Below are 26,409 nucleotides of genomic sequence, written 5' to 3' on the forward strand. Positions count from 1 at the left end.
TCTGCATGTATAATTGAGTTGAACTACAGTTGATTTGCACAACACTGTATAAAATCATATAAAAGCCTATTCAGGATCAAGGATTCCGATTCCCAGAGTACACTGATATCTATAATTGTAATCTATTAAAAATCACCAAAAAGGAGGTTGAAAAAATACATTTCCAAGCACAGCCATTATTGTGTTACCTCTGGCAGACAGCAAGGCACCTGGGAAATCTGAGCTGACATTTAGGAGAAGCAGGAGTCCAGGAGAAAAAGTATATCACTTTCTAAAGCTAATTATCCCTGTATATTACCAATCAAAAGAACCCCCCTCTAAAATACAATGGCTAGCCAAGAAATATATTTGTCTTCCATTTGTGAAAGACTGGCAATGGAAAGAACCCTTTTGAGAACTGAATATTATTCACTCAAGAAATTCCAGTGGATAAAATGGTGCATAAAAATAGAAATGTAAGGCTCTGATTTTTATCATTACTCCCATAATTCAGTTCCACCAAAATAGAACGGATGCATAGAAAATCTTACAAAAACTCTTCCAAGATTCAAAGTCCTTAATCTAATTCCAAAGTCATCAACCTACTACTATCTCGTAAATGGATTCAGCTCTATCTGCTATGACAATTCTTGACTCGTGACTTACATTGCCAGAACTGAAGTGTGCCTTTGATTACTCTATTAAAATAACTAATGCACGCCTATGCTTTGTGGCCCATAGATGGAATTTGAATTCAGTAACGTAATTAAGACTGTAAAGTATTCATGAATCAAATTGAGATATTAATTGGATACACAAATGTGTTCCTTGTACTTCCTGATAGTCTCAGGGCTGAAAGAAGTCATTAGACAAAATTGAGACCGGACCTTCACTGCAGATTATGTTCATTCAACGTTCTACTATTCACTCCACAAACCACTAGGTGGAAGAGAAGAACAAAGTAAGTGGTCAATCTCCAGCACAGTGAAATCAGTGAGCCCTAGGCCCTACTTCACTTTCCATTGATGATTAAACAATACCCACTGGGCATAGACATCAATTCATCTATTCCATGTTGGTTCAATCTAATTTAATTGAAATGACGTGGAAACAACGTTGATTCAACCAGTGTGTTCCCAGTGGGTAGTGATTCCATGATTGCACTTTTCTCTAACTCCTTAATAGCAAATAGCCTAATAATCAATAGCAAAGGCTATAGATGGCATGTTGTGTGCACTGTAGCCTACTGTACATGCGCGTGGCTGAACGCCTGACAAAGGGACAACAAAACATTCCGATTTTAATAACTGGCTATATGTCGATGACTAGAAAGTTACCTGGACAGTGCTTAGAAATGTAATGGCAAAGACAAAGCTATTCTCTTTGGGGTTGATGGGAGGGCTTTCACACAAGATATCCTAGGCCTAGAGCAATGACACTAGTGAGGTGGTGATCTCATAGGAAGCCAGCACTATTTTCACTCAGGAAACATCTAGAACAATGCCCAGTTCGCTGACAGGTCAGCAGAAGTGAAACATCAGAGAGAGGGACACAGTGAGGATGGGAGGGGAACACTCTCTGGTCTCACTCTCCACCAGTGTACTGGCAATAAACAGGAGTATAGTGACCAGTAGCGGTGTGTGGGTAAAATCACTGGGGAAGCCAAGCCAGAAAAAAAGCCCTATTAAAACCTAATTTGTGATAATTGCGTGATAATTGCGTTGTTAATTCTATAACCTGTTAGTTCATATGCCTTGCAAACGTGATACACTACATGACCAGAAGTATGTGGACACCTGCTCGTCAAACATCTAATTTCAAAATCATGGGCATTAATAAGGATTTGGTCCCCCCTTTGCTGCTATAACAGCCTCCACTCTTCTGGGAAGGCTTCACCGGGGGCAAACTACCTGCCCTCCAGGACACCTACACCACCCGATGTCACAGGAAGGCCATAAAGATCATCAAGGACAACAACCACCCGAGCCACTGCCTGTTCACCCCGCTATCATCCAGAAGGCGAGGTCAGTACAGGTGCATCAAAGCAGGGACCGAGAGACTGAAAAACAGCTTCTATCTCAAGGCCATCAGACTGTTAAACAGCCACCACTAACATTTAGTGGCCGCTGCCAACATACTGACTCAACTCCAGCCACTTTAATAATGGGAATTGATGGAAATGTATGTAAAAATGTATCACTAGCCACTTTAAACAATGCCACTTAATATAATGTTAACATACCCTACATTACTCATCTCATATGTATATACTGTACTCAATATCATCTACTGCATCTTGCCATCTTTATGTAATACATGTATCACTAGCCACTTTAAACTATGCCACTTTATGTTTATATACCCTACATTACTGATCTCATATGTATATACTGTACTCTATACCATCTACTGCATCTTGCCTATGCCGTTCTGTACCATCACTCATTCATATATCTTTATGTACATATTCTTTATCCCTTTACACTTGTGTGTATAAGGTAGTAGTTGTGGAATTGTTAGGTTAGATTACTCGTTGGTTATTACTGCATTGTCGGAACTAGAAGCACAAGCATTTCGCTACACTCGCATTAACATCTGCTAACCATGTGATGTGACAAATAAAATTTGATTTGATTTTGATTTGATTAGAAGGCTTTCCACTAGATGTTGGAACATTGCTGCGGGGACTTGCTTCCATTCAACCACAAGAGCATTATTGAGGTCGGGCACTGATGTTGGGCGATTAGGCCTGGCTCGCAGTCAGTGTTCGATGGAGTTGAGGTCAGGGATCTGTGCAGGCCAGTCAAGTTCTTCCACACCGATCTCGACAAACCATTTCTGTATGGACCTCGCTTTGTGCACGGGGCCATTGTCATGCTGAAACAGGAAAGCACCTTTCCCAAACTGTTGCCACAAAGTTGGATGCACAGAATCGTCTAGAATGTCATTGTATGCTGTAGAGTTAATATTTCCCTTCACTGGAACTAAGGGGCCTAGCCTGAACCATGAAAAACAGCCCCAGACCATTATTCCTCCTCCACTAAACTTTACAGTTGGCACTAAGCATTCGGGCAGGTAGCGTTCTCCTGGCATCCGCCAAAACCAGATTCGTCCGTGAAGTGTGATTCATCACTCCAGAGAACATGTTTCCACTGATCCAGAGTCCAATGGCGGTGAGCTTTACACCACTCCAGCCGACGCTTGGCATTGCGCATGGTAATCTTAGGCTTGTGTGCGGCTGCTCAGCCATAGAAACCGATTTCATGAAGCTCCTGACAAACAGTTATTGTGCTGACGTTGCTTCTGGAGACAGTTTGGAACTCGGTAGTGAGTATTGCAACCGAGGACAGATGATTTTTACACGCTACGCGTTTCAGCACTCTGTGGTCCTGTTCTGTGAGCTTGTGTGGCCTACCACTTTGCGACTGAGACGTTGTTGCTCCTAGATGTTTCCACTTCACAATAACAGCACTTACAGTTGACCGGGGCAGCTCTAGCAGGGCAGAAATTTGACGAACACTTCTTGGCATCCTATGACTGTGCCAGGTTGAAAGTCACTGAGCTCTTCAGTAAGGCCATTCTACTGCCAATGTTTGTCTATGGAGATTGCATGGCTGTGTGCTCAATTTTATACACCTGTCAGCAACGTGTGTTGCTGAAATTGCCAAATCCACTCATTTGAAGGGGTGTCCACATACGTTTGTATATATAGTGTATATCATTCTTTTATATTAAATACATCAAATGTATATATATATTTATTTTATTTGACCATGCTATTTAATCCAGTGTATGCCCAATTTGTTTGAGGAAAATTGTCCCTTACATAATGTTGAATCAGTCTTTCCAAATGTGTGGGTGCATTTTTTTTAAACTACATGGAGATTTAAAATCCAATCTGAACAATAAATGGACTCAAACATCTATAAATGTGTAGTTCATTCAAAAGACATTTGAGGATGCATGCTCCACAGCTCATATAGGCTGTGATCACAGAATGTTTCACTCTGCAGATACTGTGACATTCTTTGTGTGGGTCTAATCAAGACCAATATGTAAAGTAATGAAATCATGTTGCTGTGACATGTTGAGGAGGTAGGAAGATGACCAAATGGTATTACCTTCAGATTATGTAGCCACAACGTTGTGAGAAGGTAATGTCTAGTCATGACCAATAATTACAAATCCATTACGTTGGGGTTGGTCGTGGGAACCTGTTCATGTTGCACATTTCATTTTAGACTGGGGTGACATTTTGTTCTATGGTTATCTTTAACTCTGCTGTGTGAGTAATTATTGATGTTTTGTCAAAGTTATATGCCTCAGAAGCCAGAAACTTCTGTATTTTGGGCCCTTTAGTTTATTTGTTTTACCTTTATTTAACTAGGCAAGTCAGTTAAGAACAAATTCTTATTTTCAATGACGGCCTAGGAATAGTGAGTAAACTGCCTTGTTCAGGGGCAGAACGACAGATTTTACCTCGTCAACTCGGGGATTCGATCTTGCAGCCTTTCGGTTACTAGTCTAACGCTCTAACCACTAGTCTGTAATGTTTCTGTTTGTCAGTGTTGTTCGTCAACTTGTCAATATCCATGGGTTCATCTCACCCTCTATACCTGTAAATAAATACTCCCATCTTCCAGCTGAATCCTGCCTGACTCCTAATACCTTGCAGTTAGTACCCCCTGACAAGAAGGTAGGGTCCACTTTCTCACAACCTACAGTAGGCCTATGAGAATAACATCGCTTAGTTACAACTAAGCACCTATGTAGCCAGACAAATTCTATTGGACTCACCATACTCATCATCATCACTGTTCATGAGGTTCGGTTTTTCCGGCCTCTCGCGTATTTTATGCTGTCGACGAATTTTAAGATAAAACTTGCAAAAGTAGGCTTAGACTGCTAACCGTAGGCTAGGCTCTACCTTTTTCATATGTCAAGAAATACCCTGCCAATTTATCTTCAATATAACTTGTTTTTACAAAACACAGCAGTGCTTCCGGTGAGAGAATTGAATTAACAGATACAATGTATCAAATTTGAAAGGTGAGGGAAAGTATATCAACTTCATCAGGCAACATCAGGGCCGCGCGGCGTGAACGTATCATTTTTACCACAAGGGGGAGCGCGAGCCACAGAAACAGTTCATTTCATTGGTCAACGCCAAAAGGTGGAAAATACATTTAAAAAAAAATTGTGTTCGATGAAGGTGATAGTCCTGTTTTGAAAAGCATCTACAGGTTTCAGTTAAATAATGCATGATGCCGTGCTTCATCTCATCCGTCATTTTATTGATATGTATTAGATGGTATCACCTCCATAGAACTGGAGGCCTAATTGCAACCACACAAGGATAAAGAGGTATAGGCCTAGCTCTCGAAGATTCAACATATGAATAATTAACTTAAACGATTTCATTATCGTGTTTTTGTAAATTTCAAGTATCACAACAAATCAGTGCAGGCAACTATTAATGATAGGACAAAATCTTTTTTTTTTTTAATGTACATTCAAAAAGACCATTAGGGAAATACAAAATAAAAATCTAGTCTGCTTTCGATTCAGCCCTGCTTGCCTAAGCAACAATGTTGCATTGTAGAGTACAGAAATCATTCCTCAATAGAGCTGCTGAGAAACTAATAATTCACTAATTAATAGGCTGCTGAACAGTAGGTTTGGAAGTTGATTTGATTTCAGTGCTTAATCACAAGTGCAAAAATGCATATCATTCATTGACTGAACATTCATACATGAAAAAAAATGTAGGATTTAAAAAACAACATACATTTGACCATAACAAACAGGAAAATAAAAGGAAAAGCCATTGTAGTCAAAAAAAACATTACTCGTTAAAACAGGGGGTAGATCACTACAGATCTCATCCAAGCCCTTACTGTGGGCAAGCCCAAATGCAACATTGTCGCACTCAACCCCTAGGAGTAGGAAGTCAGTACCAGATAACTTCAATTTAAATATATATTTTTTATACAACTAATAACTAAAATACAGTACATGCCCCAGTCAGTACCACATCCAGCTGCAGATTACACCAACACCACTTTCACCTATTGACTTTGTAATAAGTCTCCAACCATACCCAAAACACCCACAATGCCCCTCAGACACTGTAAGTGTAGACTTTATTGAACGATGGGCTGAAAAATGCCATCCTTGTGGCTTTGATGCGACTTCCCACAAAGGGCGTTCATTTCTTGTTCTTCTGGCAGTAGTTTGAGTAATTGCCACAAGCCTTCTGCATGTCTGTAAGGAAGGCAGGCACTCCGCTCTGTTGAAACACGGGGAGTAGATGACTTTGTCAATGAACGTCATGGATAGACTAGCAGAGTAGACACACCCAAATGGGGCAACAGAGAGGAACCATTGGCATCCTAACACAAAACATCTGCTTGAGATTAACAGCGTGAATAAAGCCTTCCAATTGAGATAACAGGGCATGCTTTGGGGCATTCAAAACTGGCAAGTAGATATAAATGTGAGTAAACAAACCGTTTTCTTAATTCTATAGTACTTAATTCTATAGTACTTAATTCTATAGTACTTAATTCTATAGTAATTCTAAAGATGAGCTGCTACACTCTTAGAAAAAAGGGTTCCAAAAGGGTTCTTCGGCTGTCCCCATAGAATAACCATTTCTGGTTCCAGATAGGACACATTTTGATTCCATGTAGAACCCGCTGTGTACAGGGTTCTACCTGGAACCAAAAGGGTTCTACCGGGAATCAAAAAGGGTTCTGCTATGGGAACAGCCGAAGAACCCTATTAGGTTTTAGACAGCACTCGGGTCTGAACTCACCTTGGCTGCCCAGTTCACAAGCCAGGTTGGAATATTACCACCAGGGTTATCAAAGTAATTCATGAAGACTGAAAGAAAATAATGCAAATGTAAATGTCTGTCAATAAAAAGCAAGTGACTTCACAGACAGATCCACAACAGATTCAAGTTCACAACTGAACAGTTTCCACTATGGACATTTAAAATGGTACTACAGGGATGAGTTCTGATTGGATCTGGTGTACTCTAGAGTGAGCAGTACCTTTAGTGCCACAGGCACCATCACTCTCCATGGCCACAGTCTGCTTGTAGTCATTCACTCGCTGCACCCCACTCTTCTCTGGTAACGGGGACTGTGGGGAGCTCTTAGCCAGGACCACCCAGATCTTCATGCTGTCCACGTCAACGTCCCTCCGCTCCCTGACGTACACGTACTGAGGTTTACACTGTTAAAGAAGCCTGGTAGAGATAATATGGTCTAATGTGGTCCACACCCTGTGACTGGATCAGTTACTCCTTGAGAAAATATACTGTCCCGTGTTGTCGCCTAAAGAACAATACATTTCTCACGTTACTCTTAATACTATAAACCATACTTGGTTTCACTTCACCATGTCGGACCCATTGTAAATGTGAAAAGGAGGAGAGAGAGAAAAGCAAGATTGAGACATTGTGGGTGGGTGAATACATAGAACAGGATTATGTGATATTGTATAGGGAGTATGTATTTAGTAAAAAAAAAAAAAAAAAAAAGCACAGGCCTATTTGCTTTTACTGAGAAACATGATGACCTGATATTATCTACAGGTATTATTTATTTAGACATTTTACTTCATTAAGGATACGTCTCTGTTTGACAGAGGAAATGGGTATTTCACCTCCCAGTAGATTGCTGAATGACCATCATAGTCCTTCTCATGCAGCTCTGCAAAAAACAAAAAGGCACACACAAAATAAAGCAGTGCTTACATCATGAAACATCAGTCATCTATTATACTATAGGTATTATACTATAATGTCATACTATTCATTACATTATTAAATCATACATCTTCTAGAACACTGGCTGCACTTAGGGAAAAAAGGTGCTATCTAGAACCAAAAGGGGTTCTTCGAATAACCCCTTTGATTCTAGGTAGAACCCTTTTGGTTCCAGGTAGAACCCTTTTGGGTTCCATGTAGAACCCCCTGTGGAAGGGGTTCTAAATGGAACCCAAAAGGGTTCTACCTGGGACCAAAAAGGGTTCTCATATGGGGACAACCGCAGAACCCTTTTGGAACCCTTTTTTCTATGAGTGTACAGCGCACACCAAGATACAATCACATGTGCAAGCAAAGACACCAACAGCACTTTCAGAATACAGCATCTATTTAATCTATTGAAATGACAATTTTATTCAACAGCAAAAAGCTTGACGGCAGTCAGGAGCTGAAGCCAAGGATGTGTTTCCAATGAAAAGCCAGTCCACCCTCTCACGCAACAAGTCTCTGGGAGAGGCAAATGTGTTACTTCAGTTAGTTATCATTTCCAGGATATCCATAACCCTGTTGTCTCTTCTTGAAAAAGGACAACAGTACAGTATTTGGAAATCCCAAAACAAGATATGGCAAATGATTTAGGCCTACCTTGTTAAGATGGAACCTGTAGGTAATTTCTCAGAGGGTCGACGAAACAAAAAATGACATTTTCAAGATACAAGCCCTTGAAAGAACATCTTCAAGTTCCCTTGTTTGTTCACACAGTCTAGGCTTATATGAACATTTGATTAAGCATGTTAATACACAAAGGACACAACAACATTAGCCCATGGCTATACCAGAGTGCTAAATACCCAGCTACGACATCAATAGCTACAGTCTATGGCTAAATTCAGGTGGACAGACATGTTACCTGTTGGATACGTTGGGGAGGCAAGAGAGAATAAAAGATGAGAAAAGTTATTAACTGCCAAACGGGCCCTGTGCTCTTGTTGCGATGCTCATGAAAACGGAGATAAAAGGGATTCTTGGTTATGATTGGTTTGATAGGGATAGAAAACAGGAGTGAATAGAAAAGGACAATGGAAAGGTGATGGTTTCAACTATTTTGTGGAGCTCATATTTTAGATAATTAAGTAAGAGTTAAAGGGGCTATACATATGAACAATAACACATGCATAAGAAAGCAACATATAAAACAAGCATTAATATGCAATACCATGTCATCAATACTCAACCAAACTGACAGAATTGAGTTGCTTATGAATGTGTTATGAGTCTTATAAATGGCCCTTATTAGGGGTTGAGTGCGACAAGAGGTTTGAATGGAAGAAAGTCGATCTAGGGAGAGTTTGCGTTACTCTTTACCTTTGACATATCCATCCCATTGTTTCCGCTAGGGCAAGTCCATGTAGACATCAGCACAGAGTTCTGGAGTGCAGGTGGCAAGCACTCCAAAGACTTTGTATTCATAAAGTCCAGTTTCCTGTGAACAGCATATGAAAGAAGTTATCTCTTCCAAATATATACCACACCTACAATGTAACTAATCCCGTACCACAGGGCTCTGATTATTGCCAGTTGGAGAAACATGCAAAAAATGTGCTGGATTTGCACAGGATATTATTTCTCCAGAAACTTGAGCTAGGGATAGAGTTAGGCAGGGGGTTTAATAAAAAACAAACATGCATTCTGTGAAAAGGTACTGTCTGAGCATGCGTAAAGTTCTAGACTACAATTTGGCACACCATACCCAACAGACGCAGCACAAAATGCAATATTTGGCATATTTCTGAGGGTGCCATTCATCCCACTATCTCTAGCCTACAACATCATTAACTTTCCCGACGACACTACAGTGGTAGGCCTGATCACCGACAACGATGAGACAGCCTATAGGGAGGAGGTCAGAGACCTGGCAGTGTGGTGCCAGGATAACAACTTCTCCCTAAATGTGATCAAGACAAAGGAGATGATTGTGGACTACAGGAAAAGGAGGGCCGAGCACGCCCCCATTCTCATCAACGGGGCTGTATTAGAGCAGGGCGAGAGCTTCAAGTTCCTTGGTGTCCACATCACCAACGAACTGTCATGGTCCAAACACACCAAGACAGTCGTGAAGAGAGCATGACAATGCGTACTCCCCCTCAGGAGACTGAAAAGATTTGGCATGGGTCCTCAGATCCTCAAAAAGTTCTACAGCTGCACCATTAGAGCATCCTGACTGGTTGCATCACCGCCTGGCAACTGCTCGACCTCCGAGCGCTACAGAGGGTAGTGCGTACGACCCAGTGCATCACTGAGGCCAAGCTTCCTGACATCCAGGTCCTCTATACCAGGCGGTATCAGAAGAAGGCCCTCAAAATTGCCAAAGACTCCAGCCACCCTATTAATAGACTGTCCTCTCTGCTACCGCACGGCAAGCGGTCAAAAAGTCTAGGTCCAAAAGGCTTCTTAACAGCTTCCACCCCTAAGCCATAAGACTCCTGAACAGCTAACCAAATGACTACCCAGACTATTTGCACTAACCCCCTCACCCCCCACATTTTTACACTGCTGCTAGTCTCTGTTTATTATATATGTACAGTCACTTTACCCACATGTACATATTACCTCAATTACCTCGACTAACCTGTGCCCCTGCACATTGAGTTTGTACCGGTAGCCCCTGTATATAGCTTCGTTACTGTGATTGTTGCTCTTTAATTATTTGTTATTTTTCTATTTTCTTAATTAGTATTTTTTATTGTTTACTTCAGTTTATTTAGTAAATACTTTCTTAACACTTATTTTTTTCTTAAAACTGCATTGTTGGTTAAGGGCTTGCAGGTAAGCATTTCACTCTAAGGTCTACACCTGTTGTATTCAGCACGTGACAAATAACATTTGATGATTTGATTTGGATTTTTCTTTTAAACCTAGCATAAAAATGAATCATTGTACCTGTGTGGGCGAATATAGTCAAAGTGTTTGCCTTGGGGTAAGTTGAGCAAATTGAAGTGTTTTCTTTCCAGGCATAATGCAAGGCATTATTGCTGGGATATGAGGTAACAACAGGGCCTGGCCTATGTTTTTTTTTTAAATAGGTACAAAGTTGTTTTTTTTAGGTGTTAAGCCTTATTAAAATATGCTAAAATGACTGAAATACAAAAAAGCGATCGTAATTGTGTTGAATTGCGGAGGTAAGTTGTGGCAAATGGCCACTTTTTTTGGACAAGCTACAGTATGCTTTCAAAACTAATGATTACATGAATTCTGAATGGCTCAATTTACCCCACTCTCCCCTAGCCTACTCAATCATCAATATGACGTTTAAAACACTTTAGTTGATGATAACGAATAGCGACTTCCGCATTTTGCCAGTGGGCCTGTTGCTCGAGTCTAACGTAGGCTACTCACAAAATCTGCTATGCTATTTCATGTAAATTTCCTTTTCGACGTGAAAATAATACAACGTCTGAAACGTGAAAATAGTCTACGTGCGAGCACATCCAACAGATCGATGCCAGTGCGTCATTCAATCACGCCAATCGGCATAATCACAATGAATAAACGATTGCTTCGCCAGCTAACGACGCTAACCGCCGATAAGCTAACACAGCACTTTTCACTTTCTATTCCTGTCTCAAAACAGTAACTAAAATGTACCTTGTCATACAGCCGGTAGATTTTGACACCCATTGTCTCTGTGAAAAACTCCCATCCCCCCTCCAACTGAGGTTTATCTAATTCCTTCCATGCCTCCAGAAATTCCTCATCTGTAAAGTGCAGCGACATGTTTTCAAACCGTGCTCTGACATTTGATCATGTGATCTAGGACTCCGTGTGTGCGCTTCAGACGCCGTGCGTGTGCTGAAGTGCGTCAGTCATTCCAGTGATATACTTAGAATCACTATCTATTTATTTTTGTTATTGAAATTGTATTTTGGATTTAAACTGTGCGTGTGTGTGTGTGGTTAATGACTATCTGCACTGCACTGTAATGTTTTTGGAATGCTCCTTTGTCTATCCCACCTCCAAATTGAAGTGCCATCCAAGGAAAAATATAATTTGAAAGCACTGACCATCTCCAATTACAATAGAGAGGAAACATAATCTGTAATGCTTTGTGTCCTGCTGGTGCCCTGTCTCAGTTGCTTGTTGATGATTATTCTGAGGTTAACCACTCCCATTCCATTCAGAAATCCCAAAACTGTAGGCTATTTCAAATATAGGATAAGCTACATCTGGTGGTTTTAATAAAATATATCAATGCCTTTAGGAACTTCCAGAGGTAGAACCCTGGATCTGTGGTTTAGCATCCTTTGCACTCTTCTTTTGCCAACACACCAGGCGAATTCAGCATTTACATATGCCACTGATTGAAGGTAGGCCCAAATGATAATCACTCTAAAATATGTCACTCCATAAGTGCCTCTGAGGGATAGTTTAGAGATATGTCATATTACTAAAATCAGTTTTCCAGCCGGACAGTATATGGTCCAGCTAAGGGTTGTGGAAGAGCCATGATTTCCCGTTGCCACTGTCTCTTTTTGGGAAGGGATTTACTGCAGGAAGGAAGAGACAAGACAACACCCTGTATCACATTACTATGTGTCAGATCTGTCTTGGGGAGCACTTGTGTTACAGGCAGTAGGCATATCCCATCCACAGGCCCTGGTGGCTGCCATTGGATCACAGGCATAGCATGGGTGTGACAGCATGAATTTCCAGACACATAGGTCCTATGAACCATGCTCCCAGTTTGATAGACCATATGTAATTCATCTTAGAGAGTCCCTTGTTTTAATTAAAAATAACCAAACATGAAGATATGTGCATGGATATTCTTGTAGGCTCAAGTGTGTGTGTTTGTATGTTGTATGTTGTTGTATGTTTGTGTGTGTGTGTGTATGTTTGTTTGTAATGATGTGATAATATTTTATTATGTCAACTGCTATTACTCATCTTCATATTAGCCAACATCTGCTTCAAAGGCCTATTGGGCAGTTCTAGGCTATATAAATGTGTCTGGACATCCCAACAGCTGTGCTTCATGTTGGCCCTGCCTTAGTCAAAAGAGGTTAAAAGGTCCCCCCTCCTCTGAAGCCAATATAATAATAAAAACCTGTGGCCCGCTTTTGGTTCACCCCACCCCCATAGCCACCGATATTCTACAAACGTGCTTGCAATGCAAGAAGATGGCAGTCAAACAGTCGTTTTCTTACACAGGAGGAAACGCACAGGGGACATCCGATGAATGGGAGTCAAATTCCAACACAGCGTTTACGGTGCGAGCTGTAGACTGGCTGAGCGAAGTGGAGAGTGAAACTGTGTTCTGGACCTACACATTGAATCTGGCTTATAATTTAATGTACATAAAGACGGAAGGGAGTCCCACTTGTGTCGGCTTTCGAAAGTATACGGAGTTACTGGAATACAAAAGCGTATTACAGTCCATGTTTTATTCATCGATGGGCAAAACCACATTTTAAACGGTGCGGGCATGGAAAACGCGTGCAAGGTAAGTTTAAACACTTCGTTAGACACTTATCGAACATGCAGATTATTTTCTTCATCGCACAATATTCACTGTGTGTTTATCGGAAGTTGGTCCACGCGTAAAACTCGATCTCTCCAACCCAAACACTTTTCCTCATACATGATATGTTTCCTTTTATGTAATCATTATAACAACTTGAGATAACATGTTTATATATGGTAGGTAGACTATGCATGTGGCACAGCTAAGGCTACAATATTTTCCATCACTAACTTTCTAGACACATTGAAATTCAATTCAAACATAACACCCCTTACAGCAAAACCGCATGATTTTACATGTGTAAAATCACATAATTTCACATTAAATTGTACTTGTGAAATCATGTGAAAATTGGTTTTTGGAACATTTCACATGTGTAGTTTCATGTTATCTATCACATGTTGCTTTACTTGTTGTCACATGTTATCACATTAACTTCACATACGATCACATGTGATCACATGAAAACATGTGTTTTTGGAACACTTCACATGTTCACATGTGAAATTAATGTATTTTTTCTATCAGGGACCTCATCAACAAAGGTTTCTATAATAAAGGACTAGGCCTACTACAATAAATAGGACTATAAGTGAAATATATTCCATATAGCCTATCAATTGCAAAAGGTCTACAATTTTGCACTAGGCCTATTAGAGTAATACATTTCTAAGATGTTATGACATGGACTAATGTTTTATAACAAGCATCTTGAATTAAATTTTTTATTATATTTTCTAAGTTTGCAGACATGGAGAAAGAATGACTGCTTGTGAAATTGCTGATAATTTTGAGGCTGCTCGCATTACACGGAGTAGTTTGTAATGCCATCTCCCACGCTCTCCAGGGAATGTGACAGCTTGTGCAAGGTGGAGTGGTTCTGCGTCATTCAGCCAATTTCTGACTTTGCTGGGCCAGAGGCTAGCATTGTGCAAGGAGGTTGCCTGGAGTTACTAAGTGCCAAACGAAGGCTCATGTCTTAAGCTGTCAACAATTCCGACTGAGGCCATGTGCATTCACATAATAGCTACTTAAAAGATTGTTTAGGCCTATTTTATTATGTCCAGTGAGGCTACAATTGGGCAACATGTTGAGGAACATATTGATTTTGACACTCCCTTCAGTATGACATAACAAATTATATATTTCTTCACATAGATTGGGACACGCTGACAGAACAACCTCAGGATATAAAAAGTGAAGACCTATCTGTGGTTAAAGTGAGGATACATCTGTGGTTGGAAAGAAGCAAAACTTTGATGCTGGATCCTGCGATGCCAGAGGAACCCAGTAAAGACACCATGACAGTGCCAGCAGCCCCAGAAAGAGCTGTCGTGGAGAAGGCCAACATCAATGACCACACTCCGACTGTGACTATAGTAGCTATCCCTTTGGTCACTGAAATCCAACTGAACGCGGCCACAGGTGGTGCAGAACTCTCCTGCTATCGCTGCACAGTGCCGTTTGGTGTGGTCATTCTCATTGCCGGTATCGTGGTCACTTCTGTGGCCTACAGCTTCAACTCACATGGGTCCACCATCTCCTACTTTGGGCTGGTGCTACTATCTGCTGGACTGGTGCTATTGGCGCTAAGTGCGGTATGCTGGAAGACGAGACTTGAGAGAAAGAAGGAGAGGCGGAGGGAAAGCCAAACTGCATTGGTCGCAAACCAGAGGAGCATCTTTGCATGAAGGGAAAGACTGATCATCAGGAGAGAAATAAGTCTGTGATATGTTTGGGTGCGAGAGGAAACAGAGGTGGTTCATTTGAAAGCGGAGTGGAGACAGCTGTATCCAGATGTTTTCATGACTGACCAACGTCTATGTGGTGGGTCGTTGACCTGCAAGGCTTTGACATCAGACTGTCTCTAGGCTAAGCAAGTCAAAACGTCTTAGCTTTCATGAAGTTGTTGGGTTTTTAATCTGTCAAACAGACTGGTCACATCTGGGAAGCTGGGCAGACAGCCAAACTGAATGTATCAAAATTAAGACAAATTACCACTGTACAAAGCAATGGAGAGGATGTTTCCCATTAATCTACTGTTGCATCTGGTGTCTTAGATTTACTGGGGGGGATAGTGGTCTGAAAGGAGGGGGATATGGGAAAATCCAGAACAATGAATCATGCTTTATTTACCATGTTTTAGGCATAACATCTCTCATTAAGTCTGATTGTTCCTTTTCATTTCACACAGAATTATGTTCAAGTACCTGACATGGGAATATGGTACTTACATGTTAATATGTAATGATATATATTGGCATTATGGGGACACAAAAACGTGTTGTTTTTGTTTGATGTTTATTATCGTATTCTCTGAAACAAGTCGAGCTCAGAGATAAAGTCAATTAGATGTCACACAGTAATTATGTATAGTACCTATGATGTACCTATGATGTTATAGGTAATATTGCATTATGAGGGAATATGATTATTGACTAAATGTAATTTACATCGAATTAACCTTTATTAAGTATTCTCTGTAAGCACTTTGTTCCACACCATGACTAACATGGTGTTCTATGTAACTATGACAACAAGATTCTTTGGAATTACTAGCATCTTGCCACAGTCTTGTTGTCACTACAGTACTTGCCATTGTCAGTAAATGTATTTCATATGTTGAGCGATATGAAATGTTCTAGTATTTTATTCCACTTTAATATAATCATTTTTATGTATGACTTCTCTGTTAACAGTACATCAATTGTTAATAGGTTATAGTGAGGTTTAATAAACTCTCATCCATATTTAAACATTTCATTTGTGTCCGTTTTCATGATCCAAAGGTTCACTATGTATGTATTCTGAAGAGAATAGCTGATATATAGGGGAGAAGTCGAAGTGTTCCATGAGACAGTCTGGCTCATATCAGCTATTAGCTTGACATATCAAATGAAATTATCTTTCTGTTTAACACAACCACACATGGTCTATTTCAGCTTTGGGGTTTTTAATGACTGAAATGACATAATAGAATGTCTCTCACTTAATGTATTTGTCAAAGAAGAAAGAGTAGGGCATAACTGCTAAAAGCAGTTAAGTGGTGTGACTTGAACATTCAATAGTGAATTGAAGGAAGTGTGTCTTTCTCTCCTGACGTACACCACTAAGTCCAACTCCTTATCTTGGGGTTCCATTGTGTATTCAACCTTATGCACTTGTTCTGCCCTTTGTTGATTATTTAAACTGCTTTGAGGGCAGGTTTGCCTCGGATTACATTTCATTAATTTGCAGTGATAGAAATGTGTTCGTGATAAGGATAATAAATATTGTTTATGTATTATATAAATAAGTTACAGTATTAATATCTACTTAATATTTTTTCTAATATTACAATGTATTAACTATTTGTTGTTGTTTTGTACCTCTGTCAGGATCAAATTATGTAGCTGCCAAAGGTGACATCACTGTATGCTTTGACAGCTGAGAAATCACTTCTACCGTTTCTTCCACTATATAGTAAAGTCCAAATAATCTGCATAACAGTGCTCAGTTGGCCAACAGAATCAATACTTCATTATACCTTCCAATACATAAATTCCCAAAGGTAAAAGGAAGTTGAACTCTTCTGTTTGACTTGGTTTAAAATAGCACAGACGCGGAGGTATATTTATAGGCAGCATTTGCGTTGCTATGCGTCCCTGTGACACCAGACACTACAACTAAATGGTTTGCTTGCGTCAGAGGAGCACCTACAACACACTTTGTCACTTTTGAGGGCGAACTTTACCCCACGCATAGGGAAGCTCCTTATAGGGAGAGAATGGAGTCATTCAGACACCTGACTCTGAGACCAAATGTTAATCACTTAGTAAGATGTGTCACTTTTCCGCATGACAGGTTACCAGCAGCTAGGGCTAAGAGGCAGTGAAGTTGGAAAAAATGGGTGACCTGATATGGGATTTGGTTGTGCTCTCCACAACCGTACCCTCTTTCTGAATTTGGTGTACGTCACTTTTTTTGTTCCAGGGACTGCCAAGCAGATAATTATGTTTATGAATAAGACAAAAGTGAGATTGGATCAAATTATTTTAATTGAATTGAAGAAGCCCATAATGGCTAGCTGTTACAAGCCAGAATGGGATGAGCACAATTAAAAGTAATGAGGTCAACATTACAGGGATCCTTTTCAGTCAGTTACTTTCAATCAAATACTTGATAAAAAAAACACCAGAGAAGCATGACTTAACCATAAACAGCTTGAAATCATCAAAATATGTGGTACCAGAGGAGCAAAGGGCTTATTTATTACAGCTTCTATTTCAAATGACGTCCAGTCAATGACCTTGGTTGACCTGGAATATGAGGTCAATGTTTGAGAAATATTTTTTTCATCGTTGCTTGTGAGCTCACCCTGTTATCATTAGGCTGTTAGGGCTGTTGGTGTAAAGGAAGACAAATTCTCACATTAGGTGTCTGCACACAAATAAGACTGGTCATGTTCTTGTACAGTCCAGCCCAAATGGAAAAACAGCTAACCATATCCTAATAATTGTGGATTGTTTACTTGAAAAAGGTGTTACAAATATTCACTTCAAGAGATACGTTGCTGTTATGAATATTAGAACTGGGTTTCTGATCAATGTGAAACTGTCATTTGAAGTATTCTATGGTCAGAGCTTCTCGTAAGTCCAAACCCTTGTAAATTCATTTTGAGGTGACTTTTAAGTTGCTCTACAAGGGCTGTTGGGTTAAAGACATGGAGAGTGACTGTTTAGTTGCTCTACAAGGGCTGGTGGGTTAAAGAGCTGGGGAGTGACTGTTTAGTTGCTCTACAAGGGCTGGTGGGTTAAAGCGATGGAGAGTGACTGTTTAGTTGCTCTACATGGGCAGATTGAGAGTGACTGTTTAGTTGCTCTACAAGGGTTTGTTGGTTAAAGAGCTGGGGAGTGACTGTTTAGTTGCTCTACAAGGGCCGGAGGGTTAAAGAGCTGGAGAGTGCGTCAGCCACCTTTCCCCTGGAGGATTGGCCCATGTCACTACTTCCTCTGTAAACTCACCCCACCTGACACTCAGCGACCATGGGTACAGGCCAGCTGATGCAGGAAACAATAGGCAGCTAGCCTGCTTATCAGACACAACCCTCCCATTTCTTGAACGTGAGCAGCTCTTTGATGGTTATGTCAGTGGATACAACAAAAGTGGAACCTTGGCAATCAGGAGAGGGTTTTGATTAGATTGTTGCAGCAGTCGCTTGTAAGAATGCTTGCCTTCTCAAATTTTCACTGTCAGAAATATTTGTTCACTTGGAGTTCCAAACTTTTAAGTTTGTGCCTCTGCTGAATTTCAACATTGGCCCATGTTCTTGATAACTGAAAGAGCAACCACTGAAACACTGCTAAATTCCATGTATTGGTTCAGCACTTCAAAAATTCAAATCTATATTTCAAGCGCCTCGTCAAGCAATGTTTTCTTCCTGCTCCTTCTGAAAGGTACTAAGTGCACACCCTCCAAGATAAATACATCGCTTATCAAAAAGTATTTCAAGGCGATCGTTAACCACAGTTATGGTGGTAGTTCTCTTAAACAAATTATTATTGTGATAGCTGGGAGAGGATATACATATTAATAACTTTTATTGGAAGAAATCCAGACTACATCCATTATCCAAGAAGTACATTTTACCTTAAAAGGAACAGAAAAGTCACTATGGCATTCACAACAGTTATCTTCACTGGCACTGCCCAAGACTGTCTTTTCTTTCATGCTGTGCCAACAGCTCTCAAAGAGGTGTCTGAAGTGCTGCCTGCCCGCTGCCTCTGGGGTCCTAACCCATGGCATGTCCTCATTCCCATGCACACTGGAGGTAAAGCCCTTCCTGACAAACTCAACAACTCAGAGGGATAGAGGATGCACTGGATCGCCATTAAATCTCAGTTCAACCCACAATTTCCCACTGTTGTTTTAAAAGAAAAACTTAAACACTGCTTTTTAAAGCCTTTTTTAAAACTGTAAAGTTCTTCACCCTCTTGTATCTGGCAGTTTAACTTGAGTTTTGAATCTTGATTCAATTTGACATGAACAACTCTCAGCAGAGTAAAATAAGTCTGAACAACAAACAATGCAAGATCAATAGACACTGTGACGTTATTGAGTTTGGACATTGTGTAGAACCTTGGAAGGGTAGTGGGTCAGGGCCTCTAGAAACTTTAATTTTGTTTTGTATTATTTCCCTAAATTCTTATTCAGACTACAGGGCTCTCTTCAGCCATAACAAAAGGCCATCTTGACTGATACAATCTTGACGATTGAAGCAGCTGCAGCTCCCCCAATGCCTAACAACGACCAACTGTTGAACTAGCACATTCATATTCTAATCGATTGTACTGTGTAGTATTTTACCTCTTGTCTCCTTGTAGCCAGCCACCCTTCTGTCTCTCTCCCCACAGACTTCCTAATTAAACCAAGGAGTGTACTGCTAACAGTGTTTTCCCTTTGTTTCTCTTTCCTCATCAAGACCTCTCTCAAACATAGTGAGCCTCAACCAGCTGCCTGCTGGAAAAGAGTGAAAATGATTCCCATCATGCAACAAAGACGTAAGGACGTCAAAACGGCACAAAGGGAAACCACAAAAGTGACATCCTATTGTGACTGTATTGTTGACTCCGTCGAGCATGAAGATACATTTAATCCATTTGTCTGAAAAGAGGAATGAGAACACACATGGTCAGAGTTTGGTTTCACTGTGATACATAATACAGGATAGTTGGCCGAATTTCTGTTGGACCATGGTGTATGTTGTATCTTGTGATGTACAATGCATTGCAAAAAGCTTAGAGAGATAAATAGTATGAACAGACAGTGGATATGTTATTCATGGTAAATATGTTGGCTCAATGTTGATCTTGAAAGAAGTTCTCACCCTGAAACAATCTAATCCTTGTACCCTTGTTGGAACAACAGAGGAACAATCACTCCTGTCATGGTGTAAAAGACCAACAAGGCTGTTTCATGTCAAACTCTGACACCAACAGGAAAAAAGCGACTTCCACAGTGTTTACCAACTCTGCCTCAGGAAATCTGTTTGTAATTTGCAAGTTCTCCTTTGAAACCAGGGATTGGGAAACAGCTGTAATTGAATAGTTATCTATTAATCCGTGTTTATTCTTTGCACTTCCACCTTAATTAAAGTGTGTGTGTGTGTGTGTGTGTGTGTGTGTGTGTGTGTGTGTGCCCGCGCATGTGCGTGTGTGCATGCATGTATGCAAATGCTCATGCCAGAAGTATTTGAGAAAAATACACAATGCAGATGAAAACTGCACCCCCTCATTGATCAAATAATAGACAATATGCCAAAGTACATATGCTGCAAAAGGATATATATTTTTAAATCACAAAACAGTGGATAAAAACTCCTGTGTCTAGAATATCAGTTTACTGTAAAGAAACATTGTGGACAGTGAGTTAATGCTGGAAGACCTCAAGTGTAATTGGTTAAACTGCAATAATACATGCAAGGTGTTCACTCTTTCCAGTACCATATTCTTGCATGTGTGCCAAGAAACATCTTGGCAAGCATGGCCAGTCTTTTCCCCTAAGTAAATTAACTAAATCATTGGAATGGTTTAGGGAGGAAATGACAAGGTGTGTCTGACACAGCTGCAGAGGTCATTTAACAAACACAATGATGTCATGGGAAGTAGCTTCTTCACAGCACTTGGTTTCCTTTCATCTGAACAGCTGAGCTACTTTGTAAAGGGTTGGATTTTCCTCTATAGGCGTTCAAAAACTCCATTTCATAGATCTTTTTGAATGGTAAGTAGAAACTTCTACTTCTGCTGTTGGTTAGGTTACCACCTTGATATTCCTCAACAGATAAACTAATACAGTTATGCTATAAATGTATTGATCTTTTGGGGGAAATGAAAGAATATTGAGGGAATAACCTAAACGCTTCATCCTTGAATGCATTAATGGAGACCAAGACAGAAATGTATATTTATTTACCTTCTTCTGCCCTTATGTGACATGAAGTGAAAGCCCAGAGGCTCTCCTACTTGCCACACTCTGTCAGGTAACTTTCACACCCAGAATCTATGGCCCCATAAACCAGCCTGGGAGCCTAGGACTTGGTCAGACCTGGTCACACAGAGCACAACAAGGGAATGTGGCCCAGCTGAGAGTAGTGGGACCCCAGCTCCAAGCACCACCTAATCTTGAACAAGTGTGAATAGGTTACTGTGGGAAACAGTGGGGGAGCGTTTAATGTGGTCTCGGGGTGTAATTCGGCATGCTTTTAATCAGCTCTGGACGTTCTTCTGAGCGCTCCCTAGGGAAGAGAACAGCAGCATTTCTGATAACGTATGCAGGACAATGGAGAGGGGACACAGTCAGGGCATCTGTTTTGTAGTGCCCCAATGACTTATTACTGTGGCCAATGGGACGCACGTGTAAATATGAGGTCCTCTGGAGCTGCAAGGCGAAAGTGTCTCTTTGATATTGAGTGAGATTTAAAGCAAATAAAACAAGTCAACAACGCATTAGACGGAGAAAGAAAACCCTTGTCGACAGCCCTCTGTCCTCCTGAGTATGTTGAACATTGCTATAGGTTGAAATGTGTTCTGAGACATATGGCCAGAGAAGAGTGTTACAAAGGATTACACAGGCTTCATATAGAGTAAAACAGTTAATTGAAATCCTATTACTGCATATTACATACATGTCTAAGTAGGCTACAGATGTAGGATCTTAATTTGAGCCAGTTTAGTACAGCAGGAAAATAATTCTGAAGGAACAGGAAATGTGAATTATGATGTGAATTATAATTAATGTAAATGTTTTGTAAGGGTTGATACATTTTTTGTTAGGGCAAATCAAATCACATTTGATTTGTCACATACACATGGTTAGCAGATGTTAATGCGAGTGTAGCGAAATGCTTGTGCTTCTAGTTCCGACAATGCAGTAATAACCAACGAGTAATCTAACCTAACAATTCACAACAACTACCTTATACACACAAGTGTAAAGGGATGAAGAATATGTACATAAAAATATATGAATGAGTGATTGTACAGAACGGCATAGGCAAGATGGAGTAGATCGAGTACAGTATATACATATGAGATGATGTAGGGTATGTAAACATATAGAAGTGGCATTGTTTAAAGTGGCTAGTGATACATGTATTACATAAAGATGCATATAAAGTCTGATATTTTCAAGTGGAAATGACAAACTTTAGAATCCTTTTAAAACCTTGAATACACTACAAGTTTGCATTTCCTCCTGTGCAAGAAAATTCTTAGCAACAAAAGAGTGATCAAATTAAAATCCTACATCTGTAATTTAGTGCTGTCTAAAAAACATTTAAATGATTCATGTGGTGTTTCGGTAAGGGTCTTTACATGTGTCACATGCGGTTTAACACCACTGTAAAAGCGCTCCTCTCCCAGGCTGGGCTTTAAATTTAAGTCACATGGTACACAGACTGGTCGTGCTTTGTGAGGTCCTTGACTAAAGGAAGCCATGAGCTTTGGGAGGAGCAGGTTCCCACACCCAGAAGAAGAGACGGAGGACAGGCTAACACAAACAGTCCGCCTTTCAGGAAGGAAAAGGCTCCCTTTAGGCCTTTATCAGATCTGCGAGCGCCTCAGTCCGCCAGTCGCCTGCCAGCTGCTGTCCCCCCGAGAGGTACGGCTTCACCCTGGTCCAATTTAATGGTCCCTTTACTCTGAAATAATCAGTCATCATAATGCACTACTAATATATCAGGCTAGATGCTAGGTCACTCCCTTATTTGGGTCTGAGGACACAGTGCATACAGAGGTAAAGTGTGGAAGTTTTGGGACCAATTTCAAGAATGCAGACTAATGGCAACACTATCAGATAGGGCTAGACCGGCAGTGCAATATGTGATGACCTGTGCATGGTAGGCCTACACCCCCTCACACATGTTGAGGAAGGTCTGGCCAACATGATACAGCAATGTGGTAACAATTACTATAGAATGAACAAAATAACAGATCTGTGGGTAGAGTGTGTGTAAGCTTGGTTTACCACACCACACATTGATTCCTTCCCGTTCAGGTCTAATTTCCTGATCAAACAAGTTATTCTATTCATAAAAACAATTCTGAAGGAAATAAACACAACACGAAACAAATCCTCAACCCCCTGGTTCCTCAGTCTAGATCCCCTCTACTCTCTGTACCCATGGACCAGTATGTCTCTCCTGTGGTATTCGTACACATTGCGGCCGAACAGGAGCTGCCCTCAGCTGTCTTTTGATTGCATAACACTGCCTCTTTGCTTACCTCATGGAACATCTCTGGAGTAACTCATGGAGACTGAAGACACAAAGAACAGGGACACGTTCACAACATCTGCTGGCTTCAGCACCTCATGACTGTGTATGCCGCTTGGGCAACTCCGAGTGAGTAATAGTTCCCTTATGTCCAGTAAAGGGGGCTGTGTCTACGTTGATCTTTTTTCTAAACTTACTAAACCCTTATGTAAAGGAATCGGATGTGGAATGGTATATTTAATGGGGGAAGGAAACTTTGATACTTTGAAACTTCAGTTTAGTTAAACCTTTCAGCAACAAATGTTTTCTTGGTTGACTCCTCCATTCTTTAGATAGAAACAGATCTCAGCAACAGTCATGTAGGATAGGGACTGGGAGTAGATGATATCCCACTAACGTCATAGGGAAACCTTTGCCACATCGAGGAGGTCTCGATTTTATGGGTTGTTGCGAGAAATTGATACACTAACGCATTACAAAATTAGCACTCTGGTTTAAAAATATATATTTAAAAAAAGCCTGGGCCTGAAACCTCTGCAATCTTTTTTACTGGCATGGCTAAACTCTCCAAACTTGTATAAAATATATCTTACATTCGTTAATAGTAGAAACAACACAGTGTCCGCCGACTGAATGTCATTATTACCAGATCTGTAAAACAGACCATTTTAAACTAAAATGTAAACATGCTGCCTTTTGATTGATGTCAGTTAAGTTGTAACAACTTTCTACATTTGGCGCACCCTCATGGTTGCCCACAGAGACACCATGGCAACAAAGACAAGAGTGCTTGAATACATACATGTCAAGACAAAGGTCCATGCTGTTCAGTATTTGAACGTGAAGCTAGTATAGGCGAGAAAGGCTCTTGGGGCCCTGTAGTGCCGATTTATCACATTGTGTTGGATTGCAGAGAGGGAGGGACCTTTTGAATGTGTATGCCTTGTAACTCATTTGTTGTGGACTTGGGGGGGTGAGGGTGGGGGGTCAGGATATGTCTGATGGAGGGAGGGACACCACCGAGTATTAGTGGCATGCTGGGAAAATAAACAAGCACTGAGCAGAGTTTTGTCTCTTTCCCTTGTAGGTAAAGTCTTTGTGCTCTAGCAGAAAGTGAGGCTTTTGTTAACAGAAAAGTCAAAGAAAAGACTAACTCCCCTTGCGTCCTCAGACATCCACAAACAGAAAGGCTCCATCCAGACAGAGACGACAGATGGGAAGGCCCAAGGCCCTCCGGCAGGTTTCTCTACATATCCTTTCTCCCCAGCTCTCTCAGGGCGTCTGTCTGCTTCCAGTCCCGTGGAGACGGCCGGACACCCTGGCACCAGGTCTGAAGCTGGGAAAGATCGCCGGCCCAGATGTAAACAGGAGAGAGACCCCACCCATGGGCATGGGACAGACAGACAAACCTGACATATCCTCTCCTGGAATCACTTCCAAAGAACTCAACAAAAACATCCCTCAGCTTTTCCTTCAACCCAATGTCAACGGGCTATTTTTTGTTTAGTAATCTTGAAAATTAAGCTATATGGATTGCAATGCTGCAAATGACCTTACCAATATTAATCCATACCCACAATGTCATCTCATTGCCAAAATGTACCATTTCCCAGAAGGAAATTCTGGCCTCCAAAAATAAGGTTGTTGTTTGCTAAAGAAATGCAGGTTGAAAATGTTCTGCATATCAATCCACAAACAGACAGGCTGACTGTATTAATGCTGAGGCCGCCACACAAGGGCGTAGCCTTTTCCAGATGCTCATTTTGGGAATTTGACCAAATTAACAAGTGATGACGAACTGACTGACGTGCAGAGGACTGTCAGAGGACATGGTTGCTCAATGAGGACTTTTTACTCAAAGACAGAGAAGGCATTAGTCTTCTTCATAAGCTTTCATGAAATATTGTGCTGATTGTCCTTCAGAAGCCAAAATAACCCTCTTGTTTTAAATCAATGTCCAAATGGACAGTTAGATCACGACATTTTGGTGTGGCTATGAAAAATCTTTGTAACCTTTGACATTGGTCACAAGAACATTAAAAATGTATTAAAGGCATGAAAATCCAGTTCTGCTATGAAGTAACAGTGAATCCTAACTAAGCCTCTGATGGTATTTGGAAACATGAAACCTCTTTTTAAAAGAAATTCTTACTTTGTTGAATTAAAACTGCTCTGTCCTTTGTTCTAAAAACCCATGTCATCTGTTTGGAGCTTGTCCATTGTAGACAATCATCCTGATAAATGACCAGTTGATCCAGAGGAACATGAACTCTAAAAACAGAGCTGTTAGAAGTTCATCAATTCACATAGGATCTATCTGGTTTTATCTTTGTTCAAGAATACAGTCTAAAACTCATGTATGCACTCATAAAAATGCACCAATCAAATCTCATCTGTTTGTATTGAAGTGCCTAATAAACAAATATTGATTACCAACGACATCAAGTAGAACATTACTGTTTGCCTGTCCCCATACATGACAGACACAGGAGTATGTGTGTGTGTGTGTGTGCGATGGCAATCTGGGTCAAAGTTCAGATTATCATCCTATAGATGGTGCTGTTCCTACTGCGCAGCTCATGTTGACGATGATGACTGCCCTCTGCTGCTCATCTAACCCTCTCGCTTGAAAGCAAAAGGATGAAAACCATACCACAGGAACAACATTAGCTTCACTCAGTAAAAAGATATCAGTAAATATATATGGTAAAGAAATGTCCTTGTGGTGGAAGTTTTCTCTTCCACAGAGCATGTGTATTTGAAAATGAAAAATGGCACTGCCTTAATTGACATGCGTCAGCACAGATTATTGACCTCATAGGAACGCTTTCAATTCCGTTAATCCACTCTCTGATATCTCTGCAGCGGCAGCCTACAACGACT

At 40.6% G+C, this 26,409-nt stretch overlaps 2 protein-coding genes and 1 long non-coding RNA gene across 4 annotated transcripts; 2 read left to right on the forward strand and 1 right to left on the reverse strand.

Annotated features, from left to right (window-relative positions):
* Nucleotides 1-5,456: 5,456 nt before the first annotated feature.
* LOC139564846 (phosphatidylcholine transfer protein-like) lies at nt 5,457-11,601 on the reverse strand. 2 transcript variants are annotated; one of them, XM_071384686.1, is made up of 6 exons: nt 11,402-11,601; nt 9,122-9,239; nt 7,621-7,700; nt 7,038-7,209; nt 6,797-6,864; nt 5,457-6,268 (listed from the first exon to the last, which is right to left on the reverse strand). In XM_071384686.1, the coding sequence occupies exons 4-6, from the start codon at nt 7,165-7,167 to the stop codon at nt 6,188-6,190; spliced, it is 279 nt and encodes a 92-aa protein (XP_071240787.1). In that variant the 5' UTR covers nt 7,168-7,209; nt 7,621-7,700; nt 9,122-9,239; nt 11,402-11,601; the 3' UTR covers nt 5,457-6,187. The 2 variants fall into 2 exon arrangements, with proteins under 2 accessions (XP_071240787.1, XP_071240788.1); XM_071384687.1 differs by lacking the exons at nt 9,122-9,239; nt 11,402-11,601 and having other exon boundaries at nt 7,621-7,761.
* A 2,950-nt stretch (nt 11,602-14,551) lies between these two features.
* On the forward strand, nt 14,552-14,968 carry LOC139564860 (transmembrane protein 100-like). The gene has a single exon (XM_071384698.1). It carries the CDS (start codon nt 14,552-14,554, stop codon nt 14,966-14,968), a length of 417 nt encoding a protein of 138 aa, XP_071240799.1.
* Nucleotides 14,969-23,519: 8,551 nt separating this feature from the next.
* On the forward strand, nt 23,520-25,967 carry LOC139565049 (uncharacterized). Its single transcript, XR_011672856.1, has 2 exons — nt 23,520-23,655; nt 24,698-25,967. It is a non-coding gene; the product is annotated as an uncharacterized lncRNA (long non-coding RNA).
* The last annotated feature ends 442 nt before the right edge of the window (nt 25,968-26,409 follow it).

Source organism: Salvelinus alpinus, chromosome 36 (assembly GCF_045679555.1).
Source record: "Salvelinus alpinus chromosome 36, SLU_Salpinus.1, whole genome shotgun sequence".
In the NCBI taxonomy this organism is placed as follows: domain Eukaryota; kingdom Metazoa; phylum Chordata; class Actinopteri; order Salmoniformes; family Salmonidae; genus Salvelinus; species Salvelinus alpinus.

Excerpts from the sequence above, each read along its gene's own strand:
- LOC139564846 (XM_071384686.1), bottom strand. The coding sequence starts at position 7,167 with ATGAAGATCTGGGTGGTCCTGGCTAAGAGCTCCCCACAGTCCCCGTTA. Across the intron at positions 6,865-7,037 it reads TGGTGCCTGTGGCACTAAAG|TCTTCATGAATTACTTTGAT; the intron begins GTACTGCTCACT and ends ATTTTCTTTCAG. Across the intron at positions 6,269-6,796 it reads TTGTGAACTGGGCAGCCAAG|AGCGGAGTGCCTGCCTTCCT; the intron begins GTGAGTTCAGAC and ends GTGTTTCAACAG.
- LOC139564860 (XM_071384698.1), top strand. The coding sequence starts at position 14,552 with ATGCCAGAGGAACCCAGTAAAGACACCATGACAGTGCCAGCAGCCCCA.